Source organism: Corvus brachyrhynchos, unplaced genomic scaffold, assembly GCF_000691975.1.
Source record: "Corvus brachyrhynchos isolate BGI_N302 unplaced genomic scaffold, ASM69197v1 scaffold279, whole genome shotgun sequence".
NCBI classification, from domain to species: domain Eukaryota; kingdom Metazoa; phylum Chordata; class Aves; order Passeriformes; family Corvidae; genus Corvus; species Corvus brachyrhynchos.
In genome coordinates, this window is record NW_008246060.1 from 6,961,720 (window position 1) to 6,988,178 (window position 26,459).

The 26,459-nt window shown below is 38.1% G+C and overlaps 1 protein-coding gene and 1 long non-coding RNA gene across 4 annotated transcripts in view; both read right to left on the bottom strand.

Annotated features, from left to right (window-relative positions):
• Positions 1 to 26,459, bottom strand: part of NRG3 (neuregulin 3) — a 207,672-nt gene that overhangs the window by 48,889 nt on the left and 132,324 nt on the right. For all 3 annotated transcript variants that reach the window (XR_001865910.1, XM_017746441.1, XM_017746442.1), the window contains exon 2: positions 20,238 to 20,264. Coding sequence is in view for 2 of the 3 variants with exons in the window: in XM_017746441.1 (XP_017601930.1) it covers positions 20,238 to 20,241 (4 nt within the window). In the remaining variant the exon portion in view is untranslated. The remainder of the gene's footprint in view (positions 1 to 20,237; positions 20,265 to 26,459) is intronic.
• LOC108449652 lies at positions 10,012 to 13,324 on the bottom strand. Its single transcript, XR_001865911.1, has 3 exons — positions 12,315 to 13,324; positions 12,140 to 12,190; positions 10,012 to 12,055 (listed from the first exon to the last, which is right to left on the bottom strand). It is a non-coding gene; the product is annotated as an uncharacterized LOC108449652 (long non-coding RNA).

Genomic DNA, 26,459 nt, shown 5'->3' on the forward strand with positions numbered 1-26,459 from the left:
TAGGGAAATGGCTCAAGCCAAGTAACAACTGAAGGACAAGCACTCCCTGGTCTACGGAACTTTTCAGTAAGCCTGGGCAAGTGGTATCTATATAAATCCTATGAAGAATGCATTTGATAAAGATCACAATATTTAAAGCTCTGTGGAAGGCATGATGACAACAGTTAAAAAGTCAGAACTTATATTTATGTAAATTATTGTCCCAAGCTGGGACACTACATTTTCAGTAAAAAATTGTAAAGCAAATAAGCCTACTACTCCTCCCAAAAAATTTAAGATGTAAGACTTCAGTCAAAGCTTCAGCACTTTTAACTATTAAGAAAAAAACAAAGAAGCAAACAACCAACAACTGGTGAAAGTATTTAGCTTTGACAGTTGAGATTTTTCAAGGAGCATAATGAATGCTCCAGCTGCATTCTGGTTTAAATTAAGTGGCTAATTTATGTTGTGCTTCTTTGTTAGCTGCTAGTGATGGGCAAGCCCAGCAGCACGGATGCAGAATGGCACTAATGGACTTTGCATGACATGATTATTCACCAGTAAATGAGTCTGGGGACAGCACAATACTGCTGTCACTTAAAGCTGTATTAAAGTGCCTGACATGGGCATGTTTAACTAAACATTGAGATGGCAGCTCCCAGAGTGATCACTGGGTGTGTGTGGTTAGGAGTGGCTAGATTCAAACCAAAGGAGCTCTATTCAGCAGTAGAAACTCCAAATATTGCCAATAGGCTTTTTTAAAAATTAACTATTAATTTCCTTTCAAATAATTAAATCTTCTCAGATGCTCTTTCTTGGGGTTTGCTTCTTCCTTCACAAAGCCAACTGTTCTCCTTACTGTTTGCAAGACTTAACAAAGGAGACTGAGTACAAATGTCAGTCAGCCAGTATTTTCTCAGACACCTTGTTCCCAGTTACAGCTCAGACTCTTCCACGCTGAATAAAAAGAGTAAATGATAGGAAATAAAATATGAAAGCAAACTGAAGGCACCATTCTTGTTCCCAGTAGATCAGATTCTTACACAAAAACAACAAACCTGAGAGGAAAATACTGCACTCCTGCTATTACTGGATCGGTCTGGATCTTTTATTTTAGTTTGAGGTCAAGACAAATATACATCTCTATATTTGCAGTGTCAAACCCACATTGTCTGAATAACACCTAGCACTTTGCACAATAAATGCTCTGGAGCACTGAACACTTATTGTGCTTAATGTCCTGGACTGTCACTCAGGCTTCCACACGCTATATAAAGCAAATAAACAGTTATAAGGATCTGAAACATTTGAGGAAAAGCAGCAATACATTAGTCTTTCCACCTCAAGCTCAGTGGATATTTGCTGGGATATACTTCACATAGATAGAGTTTCAAGTTCAGAGAAAGCTGACTAGAAGATAAAAGGTCCTGATAACCTTCAGAGCTCTGCATCGCTGCTGAAAAATGCTCACTTCCCACAAAAGTCTCCAATGGATTAGCAGCTTTGTGGTGTGCAAGCCCTCCCCACGGCCTTTAATTATATTTCATAGTCACTTAAGCCTTTCCCTAATAAAAAGACAATGCCAAGGGTGAGATTATGAAATACCCCAAAGTTAAGTTGATAACAGTTTAATTAAATGTTGCTCCCTAACAAAGTTTCTGTCATGGCTCTGGCAAAAAACCAGGAAAAGTGAATTTTGCAATTGCTTCCTTTGCTTTTCCCAAGACACTGCATTTCAGAGCACGCTGCAGAAGATCTGGTTACATGACATGGTTGCTAAATTCAGTTTTACACTGAGCACAAAGAATTAATTTTAACTTTGGGTTTCATATGGAGCAGGCTCTGCATGATCAGATTTTGTCTGCTGCTTTTTAATTAAAATAATAGGGACAGGTCCTCAAACGGAGTAAGTGAGCATAGCTCTGTTGAAGTGAGTATTTACCCAGTCTTCCCTCAAAGTCAACAGCAAAAACTTCCTATTAAATCCACAGTGTGCTTTCTATGAAGATGTACATCTCTGTACAGAGAAAGTTCATGGCACTTGTAAGTAAGATTCATTCACTTAATCAAGACAATAAATGCACATTTCTCTTCTGTATTTATTCTTTTGGACATTCATTCCTTCATGCAAGTAATGGCTCTAAGTGCCACAGCCTTGCTTTCACCCTACAAGTCACCTGTGATGGATAAGCAGAAAAATGGTTTCCTAATATCTTCTCTATGATAACTTCTTCTACAGTGCTATATTTTTTATATACTGTATTTTTTCCATATACAAACCAGTTCTGATTCAACTTCAGCATGGCAATTTTACTTTCATAAGGGCTTGGGGTCAGTGCCGGATCACCTGCTATTGTTGAAACAGGCAACATGTGACATGTACCAAAACACACAAAACATCAGCTATTTTCTGTGAAAGACATGGAGAGGAGTAATTAGTTTTACATTTCCCCTTAAAACTGGACTGCTCTTATGGCTTTGAATTATACGACACAATAATCTTGTCTGTTAAAACTCCATATATCCTTCTAGTAGTTTCATCATAATTATCCCTTAATAACACCCAAAAAATAAGGATACACCTAGATTGGGTTAAATCTGTAGTACATGAGGGTATATAAGAGTTCTACCAGGGCAAACTGGATTAACTGAACTAAATTTAAAACATGCATAATGTCACAGAAATTAAATATGCAAAAAAATACGAGTTCATTTTCAAAAATAGAAATGCCAATAAATATATGGACAAGGAACACTTGATCACATGAGAAGCAAAATTAATTAAATCCCAATGTGAAACTTTGCCATGGTACACTTACTAGGCAGTGTACAAAGCCATGAACTCTGAATCAGACATCCCATATCATGCACAGAACAGCCAGAAAAAACCATGGGTCACACCCACACTGGAGCACCCTTCACTCCTCTCCTGATCCACAAGGCACATTTATTGATGTTTCTCCCCAGACCAACATTCATTTTCTGACTCAGCTGCAGCACTTACTGATATGTTTCCTCAGCAAAACTCCTGGCTTCACTTTTGCCATGAGAATCATCATTCCCAGACCCGGCTTTTAGAGGGTAACAACAGGAAACAACCCCTTTTCCTCTACAGCAGCAGAATCACAGTGTTTCATAGGATCCCTGCTGCCTTTTCCAGCTGATTCCACTGCCTCCTAACCAACAACTGAAGGGGTTTCACCTTGCTTTCTTGAAAAGGCACTGGACTTTCCCCTGTTTTTAACTTTACCTTTCCTGCCTACATCAGCTTCTGTCTTAAACAATTTGGCATAAAAACACGGTCCAACAGGAGAGCTTACAGCATTTTACAGCCCTGATCCATGGCACTCCATGCTGAGCAAACAGCCCTGGGAAGCAATCCAGCAGACATGAGTGTTTTTCAGACACTACTTGTCTCCTCCCTAAAAAGCTGCAATTTAGCAATAGGTGCAGAAAGGCACAGCAGCAAAGAGAAAGGCTCAGGCACTTCATACACAGTATTTTGGACAATAGAACATTATTTCTTCACTGTATTCATAACAAATGCTCTTGAAAACACCAAGTGCAACGCTAACAGCTAAACATAAATGGCATTTAATTATTTTATAAAGGTACCCCCATGGTTTAGGGCACACCTTCAGTTGTTTATTTATCCCTACGTAAGACAAACTAGGCAGAACATACCCTGATGTGTGTGGCAAGTGGGTGAGCAGCTCAGCTCAGCTCCTGAGCACAGCACTTGTGCCTCTTCAGGCAGGTGGAGGAATACCAGCACTGCTGCCAAAGCAGTTCTCACACACACACACACACACACTTTGCTTTCTGTAGTAAAGGACTCTGTATGACTGGCTCATCTCAGGAGCTGAGGTCTTCTAATTCAGCGACATTAAGTTAATGAACTGCATAACTCCTTACCTGTGTGGTACTTCGGATTTTTAGGGTAGCAACAAACTTATTAACCAAGAATGATTAAATTTGCAGTAAGAAACCATTTTCCTCTGTAATACTCCCTAGTAGGAGGCAACCTGAAGTGGTTCCTTTCTGTTCCACAAAAAAACCCCCAAGAAGCAGAGCACCCACAACATGATGGTCCATATTAACAGTATTCTTAAGGAAAGGACAATTAATTTCATACATTGCTATAGATGTGCCTGGACAAAGTGGGATGGATCATGACACAACACATGATTAGATCAGTAGGTTAGACTGGAACAAATTAGAATTTGTGCTTTTGTGTATAACACAAATGGGAAAAAAAAAAGTTACTTTAATTGTGTGTGTACATGCCTTAGGGAAAACAGAAAACTAGAAAGGATTACAGAAGATAAAAGAGGAAACTATATGCTGGATAACTGATTTAGGTATTTCCACAGACAAAAGAAAATTGCGAGATCAGTAATATTCAATTTACAACCCTTGAGTTGTATTTTGTTCCACAAAACTTTGAATTTTGGAACTGATTCCTCTGAGATTTTCTGTCAGGAATTAAGATTTATTTTATCTTATACAGTAATGCATTTATACATTTAGCCACTTAGCAATTTTTCATAAAATACAGGGGCATTTGTCAGCACTTATCTTTCAATCCCCCACAGTGTAAAACACACTTTTGACAGATGCAATGATAAAGGATGTGAATGCCAGATTACATAAAGAAATCACAATTACATTACTTCTTGGGAATTATTATTAGAACTGTAAGTTAGCACATATTGTGGCACCTGGGATACAAAAATATGGTTTTCATATATTTTTTTAATCACCTATATTAATTCCAGATACAATTCTGTCAGCTTGTAAATGAGAATTATTATGTTATCTGAAATTACTTTTGTTCACTAACTATACAAACAGTTTCAAATCAGTTTGCAGCCACGAATTTTATCACACCACACAAGAGAAATCTCACGTTAATATCCAGGAGCACAGCAGAATCAAATTCCTCAAAAAGACATAGATCTCTTCCCAGTTAAGAAAGTAAAACTATAGGGTCAAAATTCTGTTTCTTGCCATCCCTCCTTCAGTGAATCCATACCCTCCTGCAACTCTGTTTCTGTTCTCACCTGTGCTCCAGTACCAGCTCACCTTTCCAGGAAACCAGGTGGAGTCACGGCTCCGCAGGGGAACTCTGGTCTCTGACAGATCCCTCTGGGCTGTTCCCAATTAAATGGGTCAGGTATGATCAAAGATAGCAGGTTTTTTTTACCACTAAATGTTTCTAATGAACTGCAGGATGAACTTTAAAAAATACAACAAACAACAAACCTAACATACAATGTTGTCCTTAAGGCACAAAAGGTTACCTCTGGTTTCCAAAATGGAAAGATTGTGGTTATTTTTTTTCTTTGTGGCTAACTAAAAAATCTCACACTGTTGCATTCAGGCTTCTTAGTGAATAAAAGAACTTAATGCATGATCACTTGCTGAAGAAAATGAAAAATAAAGTTAATGAAAATTACTATGTCATTTTACGTTCAAGTTAAATGACACGGAAAAAAATGTCAATATTCACTAAAACACAAAGATAAGTAAGAGAAGAAAGTAAAACTAGTATCTAAAGAGACATTTTAATTATTTTAAAGTTATTAAGAGTTTCCTAGAGTTCATGTATTTGGAAAATACCATGCAACTACAGCAATTTAAGTATAGGCAATGTTAGAAAGGAAACAGCATAAGAGCCATCAAAACCCCCTTTACATAGATTTTCAAAACTGAGGTGTGAGTCAATCCTGACTGTTAATCCACTTTTCATGTTTATGCTCCTGATTCAGGCTATTGCAAAAGTTAATAAAAGTTAATGAAAACACTTACGGAACAAAGTGTATTTAAATTGTTTAGTTAAAGCCAGGCCTTGTTTTGATGGCATTCTCTAAAGCTTGTAACTCTTTTACTAAGGCTCTTTGAAGAGCAGACTGCATTATTGGAGCTGTATCTAACAGTTTCCAGTTTTCTCATGCTAGACCCAAAATATTTGAAAGAGCTGAATAAACTGATGGTGAATCCTACTGTTTCTGGTACTCCTATGACTGAATTCTGTTAAATGGTCTGATAGGAGGAATCACAGCAGGTTACACACCATACTTCTGTAAACTGACTGTCAAGACTGTTCAACTGCTTTGCACATCTTTGTGGCCATTAGAAATCTCAGTACCTCCAGTTGTTCCTTTACATTTTTGCCTAAATACAGAATTTAATGTGAAACCAGGTACTAGGTGAGAAGTTCTCACAAACATACAGTAAATAAGCAAAGGTGTCTAGAACAGAGTAACTTCCTGGAATTTCAGTTGTGATGATCTAATCTAAAACAAAGGACTGAAACTAATTAGTTTTAGAACTTGCTTTTGCATAAAGCCAATAAAATATTATACTGTAGGCCTAGATAATTACAAAGCTGCAGAGGGAGGATTACCTTAGAGATATAACACATACGTCTTCTAGTAGTAAAATGACATAAATAAATGAGGACTAGTATAGCTTCGACAGGATAAGAAAAATAGGATGATCAAAACTAAGACTAAATTCTTTTTTACCTATCAAGAGCACAACATTGTAGATAAGCAGAGAATCAAATATCAATAAGCAATTATTTGTCTGAATTACAAAGTATCAAGAAGCAGAAAATACATTATTCCAGAGTATTCCTAGACAAACAACAAATTGAGCCATATTATCTAGATATAAGGAAAATCTTCTACCATTAGAACAGTCAAGCATTGGAACAGGTTGCCTGGGGAAGTTGTGTTTTAAAGATTAATCTGGGTAAAGTCCTGAGCATCCTGGTGGCACCTGAGCTGACGCTGCTTTGATCACCAGGTTAGAAACCTTCAGATTCCATCCAGAATCATGCAGGGGTTCGGGAAAATCCATTTTACAAATACTTATTAAGTAGGTAGGAAACTCACGGGCACACCAACTACTGCTAGAGGACAGAAGTTTCAGACAACAGGGAACGTAAATAAAAAAAGTACATGTGGCAGCATAATAAGTGGCATAAAGCAAAATAAAACTTTTTAAAAAAATTAAATTAGCACCTCCTTAAAGGTAAAAAGGCAATAACTATTAAGTAATACTCTCAGATAAAAGATAAAGAACTGGAGAAAAAAGATTTGTGTGTAGTAAATAATCTATTCTAGACCAAGGACCACTTCAAACATATCGCACAGGGAGGCCAGGGCATAAAGACAGAGCCAGCAAAGAGGGAATGGATACTCTAAATTATTTTAACAAGTCTGTAGCTCCTTGCACTGCAGGGCTCTGCACAATTAACTAAAAGACAGTTGGGAGATAAACATGAGGTTGGCAAAAAAAGGTCTGAATAAATGGAAGGCTCTCATTTATTACTGAATTATAAAAGAGGTTCTAGGCTCTCACACAAAAGAAATAAGTAGTTCTGAATAATAGATGCAGGTGTTCATATATGACCTTATGAATAATTCAGAAAATTTAACATTACAGACTTTTTTAAGGAAAAAAAGATAACACCGACACTAGAAGTAATGGTGATACCAAAATAACCAGGGAGTGAGAGATGGCTGCAGAGCTGTGACAAACAATGGAAGAGGGAAGGAAAACACCCAGAGGAAGTAAACAGCTAAAAAGCTGTTCTCAACAACAGTGACACAAATAATGACAGGGAAAGACAGACTCTTTGGAACAGCAGAGGACTTTGCAAGCAGGTTCATCAGCACAGCTGTGCTACCAACATGAGCATCCATATTTTTCAGAATATTGACAGCAAAACAAAGGAGGATAAGATGAAGGTATCAAAATGATTGAGCAAGCAATAAAGATGACAAAATTGTAAATGAAATGATTGATGGTACACACCTTGGTACCATAAAATGAGGAGTATAGAATGGGAGAAAAAGTAATGTTACATCATGGAGTGTATTTATGGGAAGATAATTCCCAGACAAGTGAATCATATACTGCTATTTTAATGAATTTTTATTTGCATACACTATTAAGAGAAGAAACTCTACAAATTTAGATTGAAAAAAAGATTTAGGGAAATGGAGCATATTTTAGGGAGTGGGGAGGCAGAGAACACGCTTCTTAAAAAGTGAACTGTTTTCCCACCATATTTGTCACAGCTCTGAAAGGCGACCAGACTATGTCCCATTTTTGCCAAACTAGCACCACTAGAACCAGAAGTGCAGGCTGGATATACAGCAAGGTGTCTGGAGCACATTTCAATCCTGAATTCACAGGGCATTTGCCACAATAGGAGTTACACCTGCAAACTTACAGGTGATTCTGAATTTTCTTTGCACAAGGACTGTTAGACTTTCACTGAACAAGGCTGAGCAGACTGAACAGGATGATTACCAAACTGATTCAAGGCCTGCAGATGCTAAACCCAATCCACAAAGGTGTTGAGGCAATGAAATAGCTGAAACATGGACACTACCACATCTTAAAAGGTATAGAAAAAATTACAAATCACTAGAAAAAGCAAGCCAGTGTCATTACGTTACTCAACCTTTGAGCAAAAGAGCTCCTGACATAAAAGTTGAATTAAGCAGCACCAGTGGCAAGGCATACATTTGAACTGTCTTTCAGCTGTCCTCTATCCACATCAACTGTTGCTGCCTGTTCCGAGCTTCCCTTCCCCCTCCCCAAGACACTTGCCTCTGCCACGTGCTCTGAACCCCTTTGTCCCAAGCGCGGGCAAAACCAAATGTAACTCAAACTCTTCAGCAGTGTCTGATTGGCCGCTCACCCCGGGTCCCCCCCCAGTCCCCCCCTTTCCCCTTCTCCAAGTAAAAGAAGGGCACAAGAGGGGGCCGCCTGCCCTCTTTGGCTTGCACCCTTTCTGCAAACATCTGCTTCTGTTTCTGTTTGAAAGCTTCTAATTGCAGGAATTAGGCAAGTGAGGACTATATTTCTCCCTCTTTGCTTCTACTGGTGGTATCAGCTTTGCAGCTACTATTGCTGCTTTTAGAGCTACCGAAATGCTGGATTGCCTGTGCTACCTCTCTAGGCTGCCCGAGGCTTTCTAAGGCATTGAACTACGAGCTTAGCCGGTAAAAAGCTGTGAGTATCTCCACAATCAACTGCATCAGAGTCACGTAAGAACCTTTGACCCAATACTGACAAGTAAGATATTGGCCATCCAGTGTAGTTCTCACAAATCACTACTTGTATCCAGCAAAAAATAAGTAACAGAATTTCCGTATTTTCCCTGAGGTTTTAATGAGTATTTTTCATATTTTATTGGAACAAAAAGTTGACTCGAACGTGTGCTTAAAAATAAGTAATTTTTGGAAAAAACCACATGAATACCTATTTAACTTCAAAGAAACAGCATAATTTAGGACAACTACATCGACTTTGTCTCTCCAGTTCACCTTTGAGTAACTTAATGGAATAAATCAATTTAAAATTACTTGATTTGTTCTTTAGGATTTTTATAGGATTCACTCACCTTCTCCCACCAATGGTCAGCCATCTTATTTCAAGACAAGATTGACTACTAATTGAAAGAATGAGATGCTCTGGTAGCACCTTACCTTGGAAAGAGACCCCATCAGTCAAGAGAAATTTTAAAAACACAGTAGGCAGATTCACAAGAAAAAACTGACTGAAATAAAATTTGTTTTAGTAATTTTCTCTTCATCATTCATTAAACAAACACTTAACCGAGGCCACTTTCTTGGTTTTTTAGCACATTACCTAAAGTACAGAAGCATAGAAAACCTTCATGTAGCAAAATTCAGCAGAAGTCACAGGTTTATCTCACTGAGGCAGGTTATTAATTTGAGTTTAATAAAGTCTTATATTTTTGTGATACACTTACTAACAATGCACTATGTGCAACTACTTACAGCTCAACAATTTTAAAGGTCTACCCTGTCGGTCCATTGTAATGTACAAAATTTCCAGCCCAGCTGGCTTTATATTCAGTGCATAGACTCTGCTTCACAGCATTAAAGAAAAATATGGCACAGAAGACATCCCAACTTTTCTCATCACCAGCAAATCATCCTTATCTTGAAAGCAAATTTAAATTATTTGAATGAGAGTAATGAGCACAGTGTAGAATAAACACAGAAAATGAAGTATCTGGTATTTTTCATTAATATCCCATGCATGTATGTATTATAGTGATAAATACATATTTTTGTTTTTCTAAAGCTGATTAACTGTATTTAACACTGCTGTATTCATTTTCTGAGCATTCATATTTTATGAGCTGGGAAAGTTAGTGTATATTGTGATTTCCATTTTTCAAATGCTGCATCACTTCTGGGTACAGGAGAGGACATTACGATAATAAATGAGTAAAACTTCAGTGTGTGCATGCTGTACTCTCCATTAAAGCTAAACAGAGCAGTTTGTGATACAACTGATTTGTAGTCATTGCTGTAAACAGCAACACATTTAAACAGAGTAAGTTCATTGACCAGTAGGTTTCATAAACTAACACAAAAGGAAGGTCCACGGGGGTACACAAAGAAAAGAAAACAATCAGGAAGGTACAAAAGAGAAAAGCTAGGGAGAAGAAGACTGGAAGTTCAGGAGAGGAAAGAAAGATACTCCCAGCTTTTCACAATAGCACCAAATGACTTATATATACTCAGCTTTGTAACTACTGTTGAGAGATTTATCTAGTTTTTTAGATTTAGATGATTTGGAGCCAATCAGGAAAAGGACAAGCTCACTTCATAATTCAGTCTAGTCACACACTGGATCCTGATTTCAGGTTCTGTACATTATATTAGAAATAACAGACATGATACCAAAATATCCACTGACTTCTATGTGTTTTAGTCAGAAATCAAGAGCAACACAAAAGTAACTCTTATTAAGTCCAACACTGCAATTCTCAAAATTTACAGTCAACTAACACTAAAAACAGCCAGAGCCTTTGTAGGTATCAATGTTAAATACTCTTGGCTTGCAGTGAGATACTCAAGCCTTTACACCACTGAAGAACTTTATCCCATGGCACAGAGAACGGGCAAGAGCTGCAAGTGCACGAGGGAGGCCAGGCTTAGGCAGGCAGCCACCAGGGAAGTGCATCAGCTGGCTCAACTCTGTGTTCCTTGCATTACTTAAAACCTTATACTTTTGGTGACTAAGGTCATTATTTCAATGAGGAAACAACTTACGCTCCTACTCATTAACAGCAAGGTGTGGGAAGCTACTAATAGAAGTATTAACGGTCTTAATGGCAAATAAACTGCTTTTTCTCTCATTTTCATCTCTTCTATAAACTGCTTGGTCTAATTAATTTTGTCTGGCTCTTCTCTGTTACTTTGTATTTCACTATCAAATAGTGAAGAGCCTAAATTGTTTTAGTTAATTTTGCTGAGAACTTAAATACTGCCCCATTTTATGTTCCTCCATTACCAGGTTATTTTTTATGTTTCCATTTTTATTTGCCATTCGAATGTGAAATGCAAAATTACCAAGAGATGTAAAAGAATAACCATAGAGTAATGCTATATTGTAATTGAGTTTACTTACTAAAGAAGGCATGGAGTAGTACATAATTAACTTAGCACAAAAATAAAAAAAATCATATTAATTCATATGAGAATTACAGGATGACTGATGCAACAGATAGAAATGCAGTGAGTAAATTATATGAACATGATCCAAAAGGATCTGGATCCATACTAAATGAAAATACCTCATGGCAATTTATTTAACCATTCAAAGAAGAAAAGACAGCAGTGGTAAACAAAAAAGTTCATTTGTCATCTGAATGTAACAGTTTGCAAGCAACTCTGAGATTATTTCCACTGTTGTTAAGAACTGAGCATACAAGCACAACACCTGCACACTCATACACAGGATTTGTTTTTCCCTCTTTCTTTTGTGCTGCTCACGCTTGTTTCCCAGATAATTGTTGACTGTCGAGTCGGAAGCAATACCAATAGATACCCTGGCCCACTGGACAGAGTGTTTTTCAGCAGAATCATGCTTGAAATGAGGATAAACCAATGCTGATAGGAACAGGAAATTGGATCATGAGAAAATTTTCAATTACAATGAAAATATCTTTATTAGGAACTGTCAGCCAGAGCAGGAATATCTCTGCGCTCCATGTGCCAATATCTTACAGCGCCTGCAAAAGAAGAGAAAAGGCAGTGCATGAAACAATAACTTAGTGCTCTATGCAGCTCACTGCCAATTCTTCCATGCTGCTTACCCTTCCCCTCTGCTTCCAGCAATTACAGGCAGGACACCACCTCTACTCATTCTAGGCAGGAAAAAGAAGGACAGAGAAAGGTTTAGTTCACTGTCAAAACCATTGATTTTTCTATACAACTGTAGTATACATTACAAGTGCACCACTGCCATAGAACATCTATTGAGATACTTACGTCCTGCTTTCCAAATCCTTGCATCATTCATGAATGAGACTCGGCATCTATGCAGCACCTCCAAGCAGGGAAAGGGCAAAGCAGCTCTGATTCACTGCGGCTGCATAAACGTTGGGTGTTTGGAGCCTCTCCTCCTGTGTCAAGATAACCTCAATATGCCGTGAACAACCTTCTGCTAGTAATAAATCCCCCCACCCATAACAACAGATCCCAAGTTCCCAGGGACATGTCCAGATGGTACTCACTGCTTTGAAGCTTCCTCTCAACTGGGAATATCAAGTGTCAGTGGAAGATCTTGTGGCAGCTGTCTGTAGCACCACCTTTGACATGTGGCTCTCACCTTTGCCCGGCTAGGCTGGTTTCAGTAGTGTACAAGTTACTGTCTACATATTTTTGCATCTGGTTAAACTGCAACTGAGCCCAAACAAAGGCCAAATCTCAACACTGCAAGTCATCTAATTGCATTAGCATACCCTTGTGGTGTCAGTTTTAACAATTCCTCAGGCTCAGCGCAGCATTTACCTAAATACCATATTCAAAATGCAGGGTACGAGACTGACTGGGTATAAGGTCACATTTAAATACACAGCTGTCTGCTCGGTGTTGAAGCCATCCAATTACCTGGATTTCGTAACAAAAAGTGTTTAACTCTGAGGCACACCAACTGTGCAGGAACCTAGGGCACATGTCTAATCCCAAACCAGAACATACACATAATATGTGTACATAGAGACAGGACACAGCAAAGCCCCTCTGTGAGCAGATGAGATGCTGTGTCCTCAGCTGAAACCCAACCTGGAAGCCCCTTCTCCCCGAGGTGCCAACATTTTTGAACCCGGCACGATAAAGAAGAGGCTTGTACCTGGCACTGTAGTATAAATTTTCTCTGATTTGTATTTTCTTTGCCTCAGTCTCTTGCTTCTTTTACTCAGAGTTTGGATTGAAACGCAGGAGACACAGAGTTTATCTTCGAACTCAGATGTTTATTATTTCTTATCTATAGTACAGCTGCACAGAGCGTGCCTCTAAGTTAACAAGGTGAAAATGGCCCCCAAGTGCTACCTTCCAAGGTCTTTTAAAGTCCAAATTATCCAATTATGGAATGCCAACTAATTTATTTTTACTTATAATCCAATTACTAATCATTCATGTTCCACACTGCAGGTTTTTCGAACCAATACCAGACCACCCAGATTTGTGAAGGAGGAGGAATGGAGAAGAGCTAACCTACACTCAAAATCCTCCATCTTGTTACATAGATATATTACTATAGCCCATAAACCTAAATTTTCTACATCTCTACATATTCCACCCCGTGATACAACAAACTTCTCTTCAAATACACAGCAACAACCTCAGTGTTATCACACAATTTGGGAAGCTTTTCCCAAGGCCTCAGGTCAAATGCAGTGTGCTTTTGAGGATCATTGCCTGTCAGCACTGAAAGACAAACTCTCTGAACCCAGGGTTCCAACCCTGTAGGAGGTACACAGAAACTTACCTGAAGGCTTATACACAACATCCAATTTTGAGGCTTCACAAATTCTTTCTAACCCATGGATAACACTTGGACTTTATTAGTGCCCTCCAATCAGCACAAAGTGGAACTCAGTACACATTCACCTTGGGAGTGACAGAGTAACACTCACATGTGTCATTATGGATGATGCACAACCCCTTTTACAGTCTGATACAGACCCCATTTAATGCAACTTTCTCTTCCTCCCAACCCAGACCCCAGGAAAACAGAGAAACCCAGACCAACTCTGGTTTTCTAAACTTGTCAGTACACCTTTTTATCAGTTTTTGGTTTTTAAATTTCTGTAAGTTTCATCACAGATGATCAGGAGGTTCAGTCAGGAACCAAACACTGAGGAAGGTCACCAGAGTAAGTTACATATATTAAAATTACTCTATCCATCCAGTTCACAGAATTACTACTTTGATAAAGCATCACAGGCAATTAATGACACACATAAGTTAACCACACAGTAAATCTTAGTCTTGTCTTTTAAAAATAATGCAAGTTAATCCAACCCAGTTCAATGCCAATACATAAAATGCAGACACATTGGAAAAATGACATACCAAGAAAAGTAAAGATGGTAGCACCAAATCAAGATGGTAGATAGGTTATAAAACATCTAGGTAAAAATCTTTCCCTCTCAACTAAACTAGAACCATATGCCCTAAACTGAGCCAAGATGTGAGGCAACCTGCGACTTATGCACCAGATGCACACTGACTTTCATTTAGGAGGTATGTTTTCCTCAACAGATACAACACTGGCAGAGTTTGCTGTAGCCCCTGAGGAACCCCTGCTCCATCCAGTACTATTACAGCACTCAGGCATCAGCTGTTTCTGTAAAAATCTCTCTTCTGATGCTCATGTCTCTTTTCTCTAGAGATGACAAATGACTCTTCTTCCCAGCTAAGTGAATCCCATGGAAAGTGCCAAGGATCTAAATCCATTTCATGCCTCAGGATGCTATTGTTATTTTGCAGCATACTTAAAAGGAACAGGTATTTCATAAGGCAAACAGAAAGATAAGGTCCCAAGAGCAAAGCCTTTAGTAAGTTTGGAAAAGGTCCCAAGAGCAAAATCTTTACTGAGTTTGAAAAGATAAAAAACAGAAGGATGAAGAACAAAGGGATTCAAGGGCGATGACGATGGTAGTAAACATTCCAAGTGTCAATGCCTACCAGAACAGCCCTTCATAGCTCTTCAGAAATTTAACAAGAGAGTACAGATGAAATATTTCAAATGCATATGATTAATAACAATAAAATTATTAGACAGACATGCTTTCATAGTTCTGGGGCATGACTGTGATCAGAATCTCTAATAAGATTATGTGCAAACAGGAGCATAAAAATAGTGTGCCATATTATCAGAACAAGATCTACCTGCTTTATACTATTCAAAAGGAATACAGGGAAAACTGAACTTTATTTCTTTATTTTTTAAACATACATTCTTTACAACACGTACATTTTGCTCATGTAATTGAACATTCATCTGCTCTTCCAGCAAGGACTGGAGCATTACAGGGTTTTATAACAGACAAGAACTTCTAAATGGTAACTAAGGCAAGGACCATCCATGCACACACTGGTCATTTATTATCATTTTCTGGTTGCTGCTCACATCGAGACAGAGACATTGCATTTCAGAGGAAAGAGTCCAGGTTCCCAGTGTTTGAGCTGTGCAAGGACTAATGAACTTTGCCTTTTTATTTCTTGCAAACAGGAAAAATACTAAGTTGTTGCACTATTGCTTATCCTGCCCATCAGCAAAACCAACTTTTGCAGTTTGCAAAAATAAAAATGCATCAGTCACAGTGCATGACACAAGGTGACAGAGTCAAGCTGGTTAACTGGATCAGGTATTCCCAGAGTCTTAGGCATGCAACCATCTTAGCACAATGAGGCGGCAGTGAGAATAGGCACAGTGAAAATGCAGCATGCACCATCTTCTCCGGTGTTAACAGCTGCTCAGAATACAGAAAACTGAATACATTTCACATTGTAGTCATTGCAAGGAGATATATAAAGTTTACTAAGATCCCATTCTTGAGTAACTTTATTACTCTGCTCAATTAAATGCTATTTAATGATTCAGCACTTACAAGGTATTATATACCATTCATACTTCCATTGATTTCAGTGAAGCTCCTGATTTTTCCAGAAAAGATGAGTAGTTCTAAGGAAAAATATTAATTTTCTCTTTAAGCCCTAAGTATAAACAAATTAAAGGTAGTAACTAAATATAGCAACTGCTACATTGGTTTTCTGTAATTCACGCATGGGGAGATTGAGATTATCACATCAAAATTGTTTACACCATTGATACTGGTTTAACTGGTAAGCAGCCCAAGGATGAAGACTACTTCATGTTATGTCTGTATTTCCATCAAAACTGCAGCAACCCGGCTGTTACACTTTATTGGAGCATTTTATTTTCAGCTGTATCCACCATAAATTACTGTTACAGAATAAAAGATCATCATTCTGGATCATTGGAGTAGGTAGTGGAGGTGAGTTGCTGAAACATGTTTGTTCATGTGTTGTAGCAGGTTATTCCAATACTCACCTTTGCATTTCATGCCTTAGCATATCTTAATTCTACTCATCCTCAGTGTAAGAAATGAGTTAAAAAGGCAACTCCTTGTCTTGGGCACTGGCTTGCAGCTCAGAACACCCAAAGATGACTCTCAGGTAACAATTTCACTCTGCAGCTGGGAGAACATGCACCATGCCAGTCTCCACAACAGCTTTCAGCTGCTACCTGTTGCTCCAAAGTGACCATGTTTGCTGTCACAGATATTTGTCCTCATCAACAAATTTTCCATCAGGAAAGTAAACCATTCAGCCCTGAAGTGCAATTAACCACTTGGGTCAAAAAATTATGAGAAGCTTTAGATACTTGTATCCCCATGCTCTTTTAATGCTATTGACACATCACTGAGTTTTCTCATTGTATAGAATTTGCTTCTTCCAATCTCTCTTTTTTTCCTTTATCAATCTCTCTGGCTCACATGAGCATTACCAACAGCCACCCTGCTTTCCATTGACATGAAATTGTTAATACAACTCGTAGAGTTCCAGTAGGGACATTGGGACAACTTTTCCTTACTTGTGTGTCGGAAATGTCGATAAAATTGTGTGCATCCTCATTGGTGAGACACGGGCACCAAAGCAGAGCGGGTGCACTGCACTCCTGGGTGAGCTGCACGGTGCTCTCCTCACACCGCTCTGCTCCCATACGAGGAGAGGACGCAGCCAAGTCTGCACCCTCTCGCAAAGAAGAAATAGTTTCTATGTTACTGAAAGGTATCCCCCGGAGAGCTCAGGAATCTAAATGCTGAAGGCCTGTAAAAACTTACTGCAACTGAGGATCTGAAGCACAGACACATTAAAAGACCTTGCCCAAAGCCTGTCCAGAAGATTGCATCAGAGGTGGATATTGAATCGAGTGACAATCAGACACAAGACTTTTTTTTTTATGATGTGATGTACTAGAAAGTATAAACCATTTTCTTATCACCAGAAGTTTCATAAAGCTGGACCACTGATGACAATACTTCAATCCACACTTTTAAGGACATAGTGTCCCTTGACCACATACTTGGCTTTCATCTAGTTCAGGAGATGCTGCACATGAATACACCCGAACCATACATTAATTGCTACATTTGCAACATCGATATGACTGCCTTTATCTCTCTATCCATACAAAGAAACAAACAGTGTAAATCAGTATCAGCAGCAATATTAAAGTATCAGGTGTTCCAGTTTTGGAATGCACAATATTGCATATTGTATGGAATGCAAACCTGACAGCACCTAGATAGGGAAGGGGGTGTGAGACCATGAGCAAGGTTAGCACAAAATTCAGTGTGGTACATACACTGAATGCATAATTCCTGTTCCCAAAATACTGTTTGTGAGAGAAGGATCCAGTAGGAAGCAGATTTCAACAGGTAATGGAAAAGCAACAGACACAGCCTCTACTGAGCACTGGAATGGGCTGCCACAGGAGCTGGTGGGGGGAAACAGCATCAACTGGTTCACAACAGGATACACAAATTCATGGACCACAGATCCCTAACAGGACAATAAAGGACTGGTTGTGTTTATGCACTTCACTGATCCTTAAGAGTCTAGCACAAAAAAAAGGAAATGACTACACTTATCTACCTTCCTTGGCAAATGTACACTAAATTAGATGTGTAGCTAGTGCACATTTCATCTCTCCCCTGAGACACCTCTATAGGCACATGTTCCTACTGACATGAAGTTTCAGCTTTGTCTACTGTGGAAAGAATTCAACTTGCCCTGGCAACCCAAGTTACATGGTTTACATGATTTTCAAACAAAATTTCTGTAAGACAATGATGAAAATGGAATTTCTAAGGCAACTGAGCCCACAAATGCAATGAAAACACTAGAAAGACTGTTCCCTGGATTATGTACAAACAAAGCTGCATCATCTATGCATTGTTGTTTTTTCTAGAGAGAAAACATTTTTTGCACTAATTGCCATTATTTTCTACAGTACAGAAGTAAACTCACTGGAGAGGTTTTACAGGAGTGCCCATGATTTGATGAGCATACTGTCACCTGAACTCTCTGTGCACAGGGTGGGAATTTCTACTTTGCTACATGTACAGCAATGATTCCTTGCATGCTTACATTTCCTAAATAAATCTTCATGGAGACTAGAGGAGGATTTAAGTAGCACAAGCATTTCACTTTTGCATATGATTCTGGAACTTGCTTTTTTCTAGCCCACAGAAAACAACTTCAAGCCTCATTTTACACTGCTGTCACAATATTTTCAGGCTTGAGACACAAGATTTCATTAATTTTTATGCCATCAGGATCTGTTCCAATATTAAATAAAAAAGTCTGAAAGCTACTCATATGAGAGGACTACTCTGAGCCAAGACTTCAGGGATTGGCTTTAGTTCATGCCTTAAAGAGAATGTCTTAAAAAAAAAGAGAGGAAACTTAAAGTCTCAAAATAAAATTAAAATAATTCAGCTTTGCCTCTTGGGTAACACTTTCCTGCTTCTTATGGAAAGGTTCACTCAAAGAATCCAGTATATCTATGGTCCTTATCCTCTTTTTCATATATGCTTGTCCTTCAACTTGTATGCCTCAAGACTGTTGCCCACAATTTAAGTTAAGCAGGAAAAGCAGGATATATGCAGAGCCTTTCAAGCAACCATTTCCCAGCTGTGCGTGTCCACTAAGTCTGTTAAGACCCTTGCATCGATTCCACTGGCACTTTTCAAGCCTCATACAAAGTGAAGTGAAACACAAAACTTCTGGACCTCACAAGCCAGTTCTCTAGAGAGAACAGTGATCTAGGCATGGCACAAGTCCAAAAGCAGTAGGAGAGAATCCCTCAGCCTGCTGGCTGTCCTCTTGTTAATGCAGCCTGCGATGCAGTTAATATTCATCACCATACTGGTTTCTTGACAATTTATACTTAACTGGTCAACAAAATCCCCACATTGCCACTTAAAATCGATAGGTTATCAGGCTCTTACTTTTCAAATCTAAAAATAACCAAGTAAAACTTAACATAAGGAAAGAACGCATTAAAAGTAACTGTTTTATGACTTCAACAGGAATTTGCATGCTTTTTATTACAGTGTTTTCAGTCATATTTAATGGTTTATGCAAGCTGTTCTTACATAAAGGACCACTAACTCTGTTAGGGATGGATCTCAGCTTCCCCAGGTCTGAAGATAGCTGAGAGGTGAAGTGGTAATCTGTTAAGCCTGTCATTGTATGAGACTATGAACACATCACAGAGCTGCAGCTGAGCCAACAGAATGTCATCTTTCCCTTTCCAAAATTGTAAGAAGCAATTATTCACTCCTTTTTTAGCTTTTTCCTAACCAATTTAACTTTTTTCACAGAATGATGGATCTTTGACTCTTTTCTTAAAAGAATTTCTCTGACTTTAGAGAATTATCTTTAATAAGATGTTTCTTATTAAATCTAGTTAAATTTATTATTGTAATTAACACAAAATTCTTAAAAAACCCCAAAATATTCTAATTTAAAATTTACTTTCCTTTACATGAAAAAGTCAGTAATTCTACCCTAAAATCACATATAAAATACTATTCCTCAAGATGATATGGTCACATAACCTTTATGTTATGTTTCATTAAATACCAATGAAATACTAAAACATCATTATGCAGTTTCTAAGCTCCATAGCAGTGGACAAGAGAAAAATTAAACCTTCATATAATTTCAAGTGTAATCTGTAAGTATAATAGGAACACAATCCAAAACCCAGTGGTGGAGGTCATGGGAGTCTTCCCATTAACTTCCATGCTCTTTGGACTAAGGAACCAAGATAAATATGAGCAATTGAAAGGAAGAGAAATTAAAACTTACCCATGAATTCAATTCCTAAATGGTCTGCTATACTCATGAAAGCATGTAAGAGAAAAAAGAGAAAAGAGACAGAAATGTTAGAAACAGAGTAAAATATAAATACAACCTTGATATGGCAGTGCTGCAGAACAGTGTGGGGTCAGGGCTCACAAAGGCACAACCCTACTCCTCAAAGGCAATCCTAGGGTGGGAATTTAGGGCACTCAGCTCTCACAAGAAGGGATGTGTATTTGGGGAAGGACATGAATGCCTTTATATTTGACTTTATGTTCAAGCCAGCTACCTAAAGAGATTTCATTCTCCCATCCTCCTGAAACTCCTCTCTCGACATGCTAACTGCTGTCCTTAGTTAGACACGGTTCCTTCTTTCATTTTCTCTGACAGGGATCAGAACCTAAAGTCATGAATGGAAGGCTTTCACTGAGTTTGGCAGCTCTCAGAACAGCACAGCAGCCACGCTTGCACCCAACATGCTATCTGCTCTCTGCTGCACAACAGCAAATCTGACTGCAGGAGAGAGCAGCCATGTTCCCAACATGGCCATCAGACAGACAGGATGCAATAATTTCAAGACACCTCGAAGTGAAGCAAAAATTTTAGTGCTTTTACAATATTGACTGAATTACCACGTGGACTTCTAGACTTTTCAGGGCCCTTTTTTCACATGACGAATTAGAATCCTCTAAGAACTACACAGCAAAGCTAAAAGATTTTCCAACATAACCCAACAGTTAGTTTAAACACTTCATTTTATTGCCAGCTCTGGTACCTGTGACGGGATCGTGGAATATTTGGGGTTCTGTTGAAAATGCTGGGAATTTTTCACTTTTTGCACCCTTTCAACCCACCCAGGAAAAGGTACTGAGCATCAGCTTGCTCAGTTCACTTAGCATACAAATCTATAGAACAGTTGCTGAACTGCTAAACTTCATATTTCTTTTCATACAGAAGGCACAATACGCACTTGAAAAGCAAAGAACACAAGATGATGGTATATGATATAAATACCTTATTACCATGGTGTTAGGGAAGGCACATTATGCGAGTTTAGTGACACCCAAATGAATCTTTCCTTTGGAAAAGACATAACTCAAAATCATACGCATATGTATTCCACATAACCATCTTCTAATCTGTGTTCTTGCATTCATGTACAAGTATCATGTACAAACATCCCTAGAACATTTGACACAAAAAATGTAAATTTTTATAAGAATATGATTTTTATAAGAGTATGAGATCAGATATATCAAAAGTGCATCAAACGTACTATATTTACAGAGATTTGTAGCTTGTTTTTTTCCCCATCTAATTTTCTGTACCTGTGAAATTTGCAGATATTATGTACCTGCAATTCAAACCTTTGCATCCTTCTGTAAATTAGATCAAAATGCAGCTGAAAATTCCTTGCTTTAAAAAAACGATAGCAGAGATCAAAGCACCATAATCTGGTCTCCAAGGAGCTAAGGATATTGACACATGAAGCAAGATCATGCAATACCATCTTTTAAAGTCTGTGCGGAACAGCTAAAAAAAACAATCCTTTTTTCCTAACTTGGCTATACCTCTTCTCTACATGTTTTCCATTTGCAGCCTGCAATTCTCCCTTTGAATTCACCAACATGGTTAAAAACCACTTCCTCAAAAAGTGCATACAAAATACACCTTTCCTTCAAAAACACGAAAAAGCATTTCAATTCATATTTGAGTGGCTTATACGTAAGTGAGAATCAAGGGCATATGGAGCCTTCCTGCAAAACATGTTCAACTGGAGGGGGTGGAAACATGTCAGGTTATTTATCTTAAATATCTCATGTGCCTGGAAAACAACTTCAGCAACCAGCATAATGTATACTGCTGACAAAGCTGATTTCCCCAGATTACGATGAAAGGATGTCCAGTGGGATAAACCTTTATGATAAAATATCCAAGCTGCCAATCATTAAGTGTAGTTCAACAACCTCTGTGAGTAGCTACATAGGAATAGAAAAGAGGGAAATGGTAACTCTGGCAGATGGAGCACACGCTAGCACTGGTTATGACCATCACTGGGCCGCCCCTCGGTGACCAGGCATCAGCCCAGTGAATGCTCTCACTTGCACCGCTGTGGTGCAAATCAGCAACTCTGCAAGCTCCAGCTTTGGAGATGGGTTTGTCCCCTCTTAACAACAGCAAGAAACTCTCGCAGCGGGTCCATGTGAGAGACACATTCAGCAGCATGGAATAACCAGTGGGGGCTGTGAGCTGTGGTGGTGACCTGAGACTGAACCAAACACTAAAATGTGAAGTATTGACCCCAGCAAGCGACGGTGTGACAAAGAACTGTTCTATTGCTCTACAGCTGTGGTGTACAAATGATGAATTGCCTGCAGAGCACTTCCCTGGACACAGCAAGTGCATTGCCAAGTAATTCACCATTAAGAAACGGACTCAGTTAAAAAAAAAATGCGTATGAGAGCTATAAATGTGCTGAAGCATGGGCGCTGCTCCACAAGATGGGGTCATTAACCAAATAATGCAACTGTATTTTATTTTTGTTATTGTGATTTCTTCTTTCTTTCTGGTATTATGTTCTTAGAAACGAATATATTTTTCAGATAGGAAGATTATTCACCTTTATTTTTTATTTTATCAGTATTTCTGCATTTTCATGTTGGTGTGGGAAAAATACTGTGCCTTATGGTCCTTGCACTATGGTAATGTGTTGCTAGTACTGAAGCCCTTTTAATTTATACTGTCTAAATACATACACACCTGTGAATACTTGATAACGAGGGCAAGAGAAGATAAATTTGCAGTCACTAATGGATTAATTTATTAGTGCTCCACAAAAAACCATACTGCCTCGTGTCTGGATTGTGGTTTCCTGCAGCTCTTTTCTTAGTCATATTAACACTATGAACAGAAATATAAACTCACCAACTCACCGTGTAAATCTCACTGAAAAATCTTGGACGTGAAAGTACCCATTGTAAACCTCTACAGACATTTTAGTCTTTCCTAAGGACAAGCTGACTTTGGCATGAAGAAGACAGGTTTAGGATATCAGTGCAACAGCAAAGTATTTTCCTCTGCAAATGAAATTTATTGCTTGCAAGAAACTCGTAAGTGCTGTTAGATTGTCCTTGGTAGATGATTGTCTTGAACACAAAATGCTACATGATAATATGCTACAAGCTACCTTGGGACAGCTCAAGTACTCTGAACAGATGACCGGTCTGGAAGGAACAGGCCTAAGTTTAACTCTTAAGTATTAAGACCAATAAAACTTGGTCTGAAATAAAGAAAAATCCTTCCATGCATAAAGCAGCTAGATTAGGATACTACCTAAACTACTGCTCTCTTATCCATTGTGTTTTATGATGTTTGCAGCAAGGGGTTATCAGCCTATTTCTATACCTAATGAAGTGAAAACCATAATCAATTTCAGATATATATATACATATATATGGGAAAATATAGATTTTTTTGAAGTATATTATTTTTTGGTCCTTCACTTTGCATGTGAGCCCACAGAGTATGGGACAAGGGATTTCTTTATTCTGTAGGAAGTGTTTATTCCTTCCATCTTCTCTCCTCACTGACAAACTGACCAAAGCTCTCAGTGGTTGGTTGTTTTGTTGGTTTTTTTTAATATCAAAAAGAAAAAGCAACAGCATGTATTAATATATTTTTTAAATCCCAGTCAATAAAGAGCACAAAATTTGATTCCGTTGTTTGTTTTAGAGAAATTCTAGTAATTTGTTTCTGTAATGAATTTACACAAAAGTACTCTTCAAAATGTTTAGTGAGGTTGGAAAACTGATTGAGACTGTTCAGGGGAATCAGAGACATAAAACCAAATAGTTCAACTACTAATTTTTTAAAATATCTTCACGACAGAAAATTCCCTCTCTGAGACATTTAAAAAGGGATCAAACTAAATCCTGACAATGATCTTGAATCAACTAATACCTGGACCTCCCTTTCACCCTCTCTGATAAGGGGGACTACTAAAATATTTCCAGATTAAAAATTTCCCTGGCAACAGGTAGGCTCTTCACTACACATTAACTGGTGTAATAGTAAGTATACAGAATATTTTGGTAATTTGCCCTATCTGTGTCAAGACACAATAACAAAATCACACATACACACAAGCCCTTATAAGATACTTGGTCTGGTTTTGATGAAATTATAAATCACAGTTAAAGAAATGATAACAATTTAGAAAGAAAGAAGGCCATAAATCTATAAAAAAAACTTCACAATCTGCTATATTCTCAGTATAATAAACAATGAAAAACATTTACATTCCCAATTTGCATAGATACAGTTAATTTTACTCTAAACCAAATTCAAGTCCTCAATGTGCAAAAGTAAATATTGAAGACAAAATGTAAAGGTTAATTGCTTTAGCCATTTATTTGTAAAGGAAAAAAAATACAAAGGAGGAAAAAAAACCCTAGGCTTGCTGTATTTGTATAGCTCTGCAGAGATAATAACATAGCCTCAGGACAGGATCCCCTCGCCCACTATCAATTCCATAAAAAAGGAAAACTTGAAAAACCTCCATCAAAACCTCCTGTTATATAAATTATACACAGTGCTGAATATTGGAACAAACTGCTGATGTTCTTTCCCTTTGAATGACTAAAGCCTGTGGCTGTGATTTCATTGCAAAAGTGGAAAGATTGTTTCTAACTTCTGCAAATAAATAATAGCTATACTCCCATGTTCAGGTTCAAGACAACTTGGAAATTTCAACTATTTACTTCACCTGCAGTATGAAGACTCAGAGGATTAAGCTTGTCTCTTTTCTATCATTTTTAAGACCTTAAATTATCTCTGCAGCTAATAAACTTAGTTACTTCTCTTTGAGGCACTATGTTGGATATTAATGAAAAGAACTTAGTCTCACAAGCAACACAAGTAATCTCTACTGATATTCCCAATATTGTAAATCAGTACTGATTAATTTTATTACTATAGCTATAAATTCAGCAGAAGAAATAAACATGTCTAATTTCAAATCAGTGAGTAGCCTACTGATATTGTACTATTAAGCTTATTAAACACCTGAAGAATGCATTTAAGGGTCTTATCAGATTCAGCCCAAAATGTTTACCATCAGGTAAACATGCAGCAGTTTTATTTTTCTCTAAATAACCCATTGTTTTCAGCAATGAGATAAGAGAGCAGGTAGATGTTAGATGCTGCTGCTATATGGAGATACATTTTTGCTGATTTTCTTAGCATTCATAAATCAACACAACTGTTCAACACATATAAGGACTTTAATTCATCCCAGAGTACCAGCAAGCAAACAGGATGTCCACACAGAACCCTTCACCTCCACTCAGACAACTGGGAGATGCTTTCTTATTTTATTTGCTGAAAAAAAATGTAATGCTATTTCTATGAAAATCAGTAACTCCATCAAATGTAAATGAAGCTGCCTGATAGACCTCATAGCTGATGGTGACAAGATTATTTACAAGGTTCACTCTAAATATATGTTGAAAATGATAAACCTGTTTGATCACTGTGAGATCAACCTCCCCCAGCACAACGAGACTGCAGTAAACATTGCACATTACAGTCTGGTTACTTGATTACTGACATTAGCATAAGCTACTATAACCAATGAGTCTGATAAATATTCCCAGAAAAATGGAGATTTCTCTAATATTATGCAGTTTTGACAGATCAGTAAACCCGTGTTAGCATCGTAATTGCAGAAACTCATTTTTCTTTGAAGTTCCTGTTCTTTACTGAAGCCTCTCATCTCCTGTTAAGTTTTTTTCCCACCCTCCACCTTTCCTGGCTCCACACCCCGCACTCACCTTATATTCCCATCTAAAAGCCCAGCCCCACTTACCAGGTTTTCAGATTGTGCTAAGGTCTACACAAAGACCAAACACTGATGTAGCTATGTGACCTACTTCTACAATTTTTAATTCTTTTCCTGGGCTTCCATAGCAGATATGATGATGTCTGCACTTGTCCCACAGTCTGAACTGCATGGTAGGTGATTGCAGCACTGTCACAACTGAGGAACCACTGGGAGAACTGGGCTATGGAGGAATATATTCTTCTATCCACCTGTGACATTTCATTAACACACAGTTTCCTGCAGAGCCCAGACTTGTCCTGCATGAAATCCTGGTCCAGCCTCTCAAGCCTGCTCGAGGTTTGCACAGTGGCATCGTGCTGCCTCTGCAGATGGACCTGCCTTTCTCT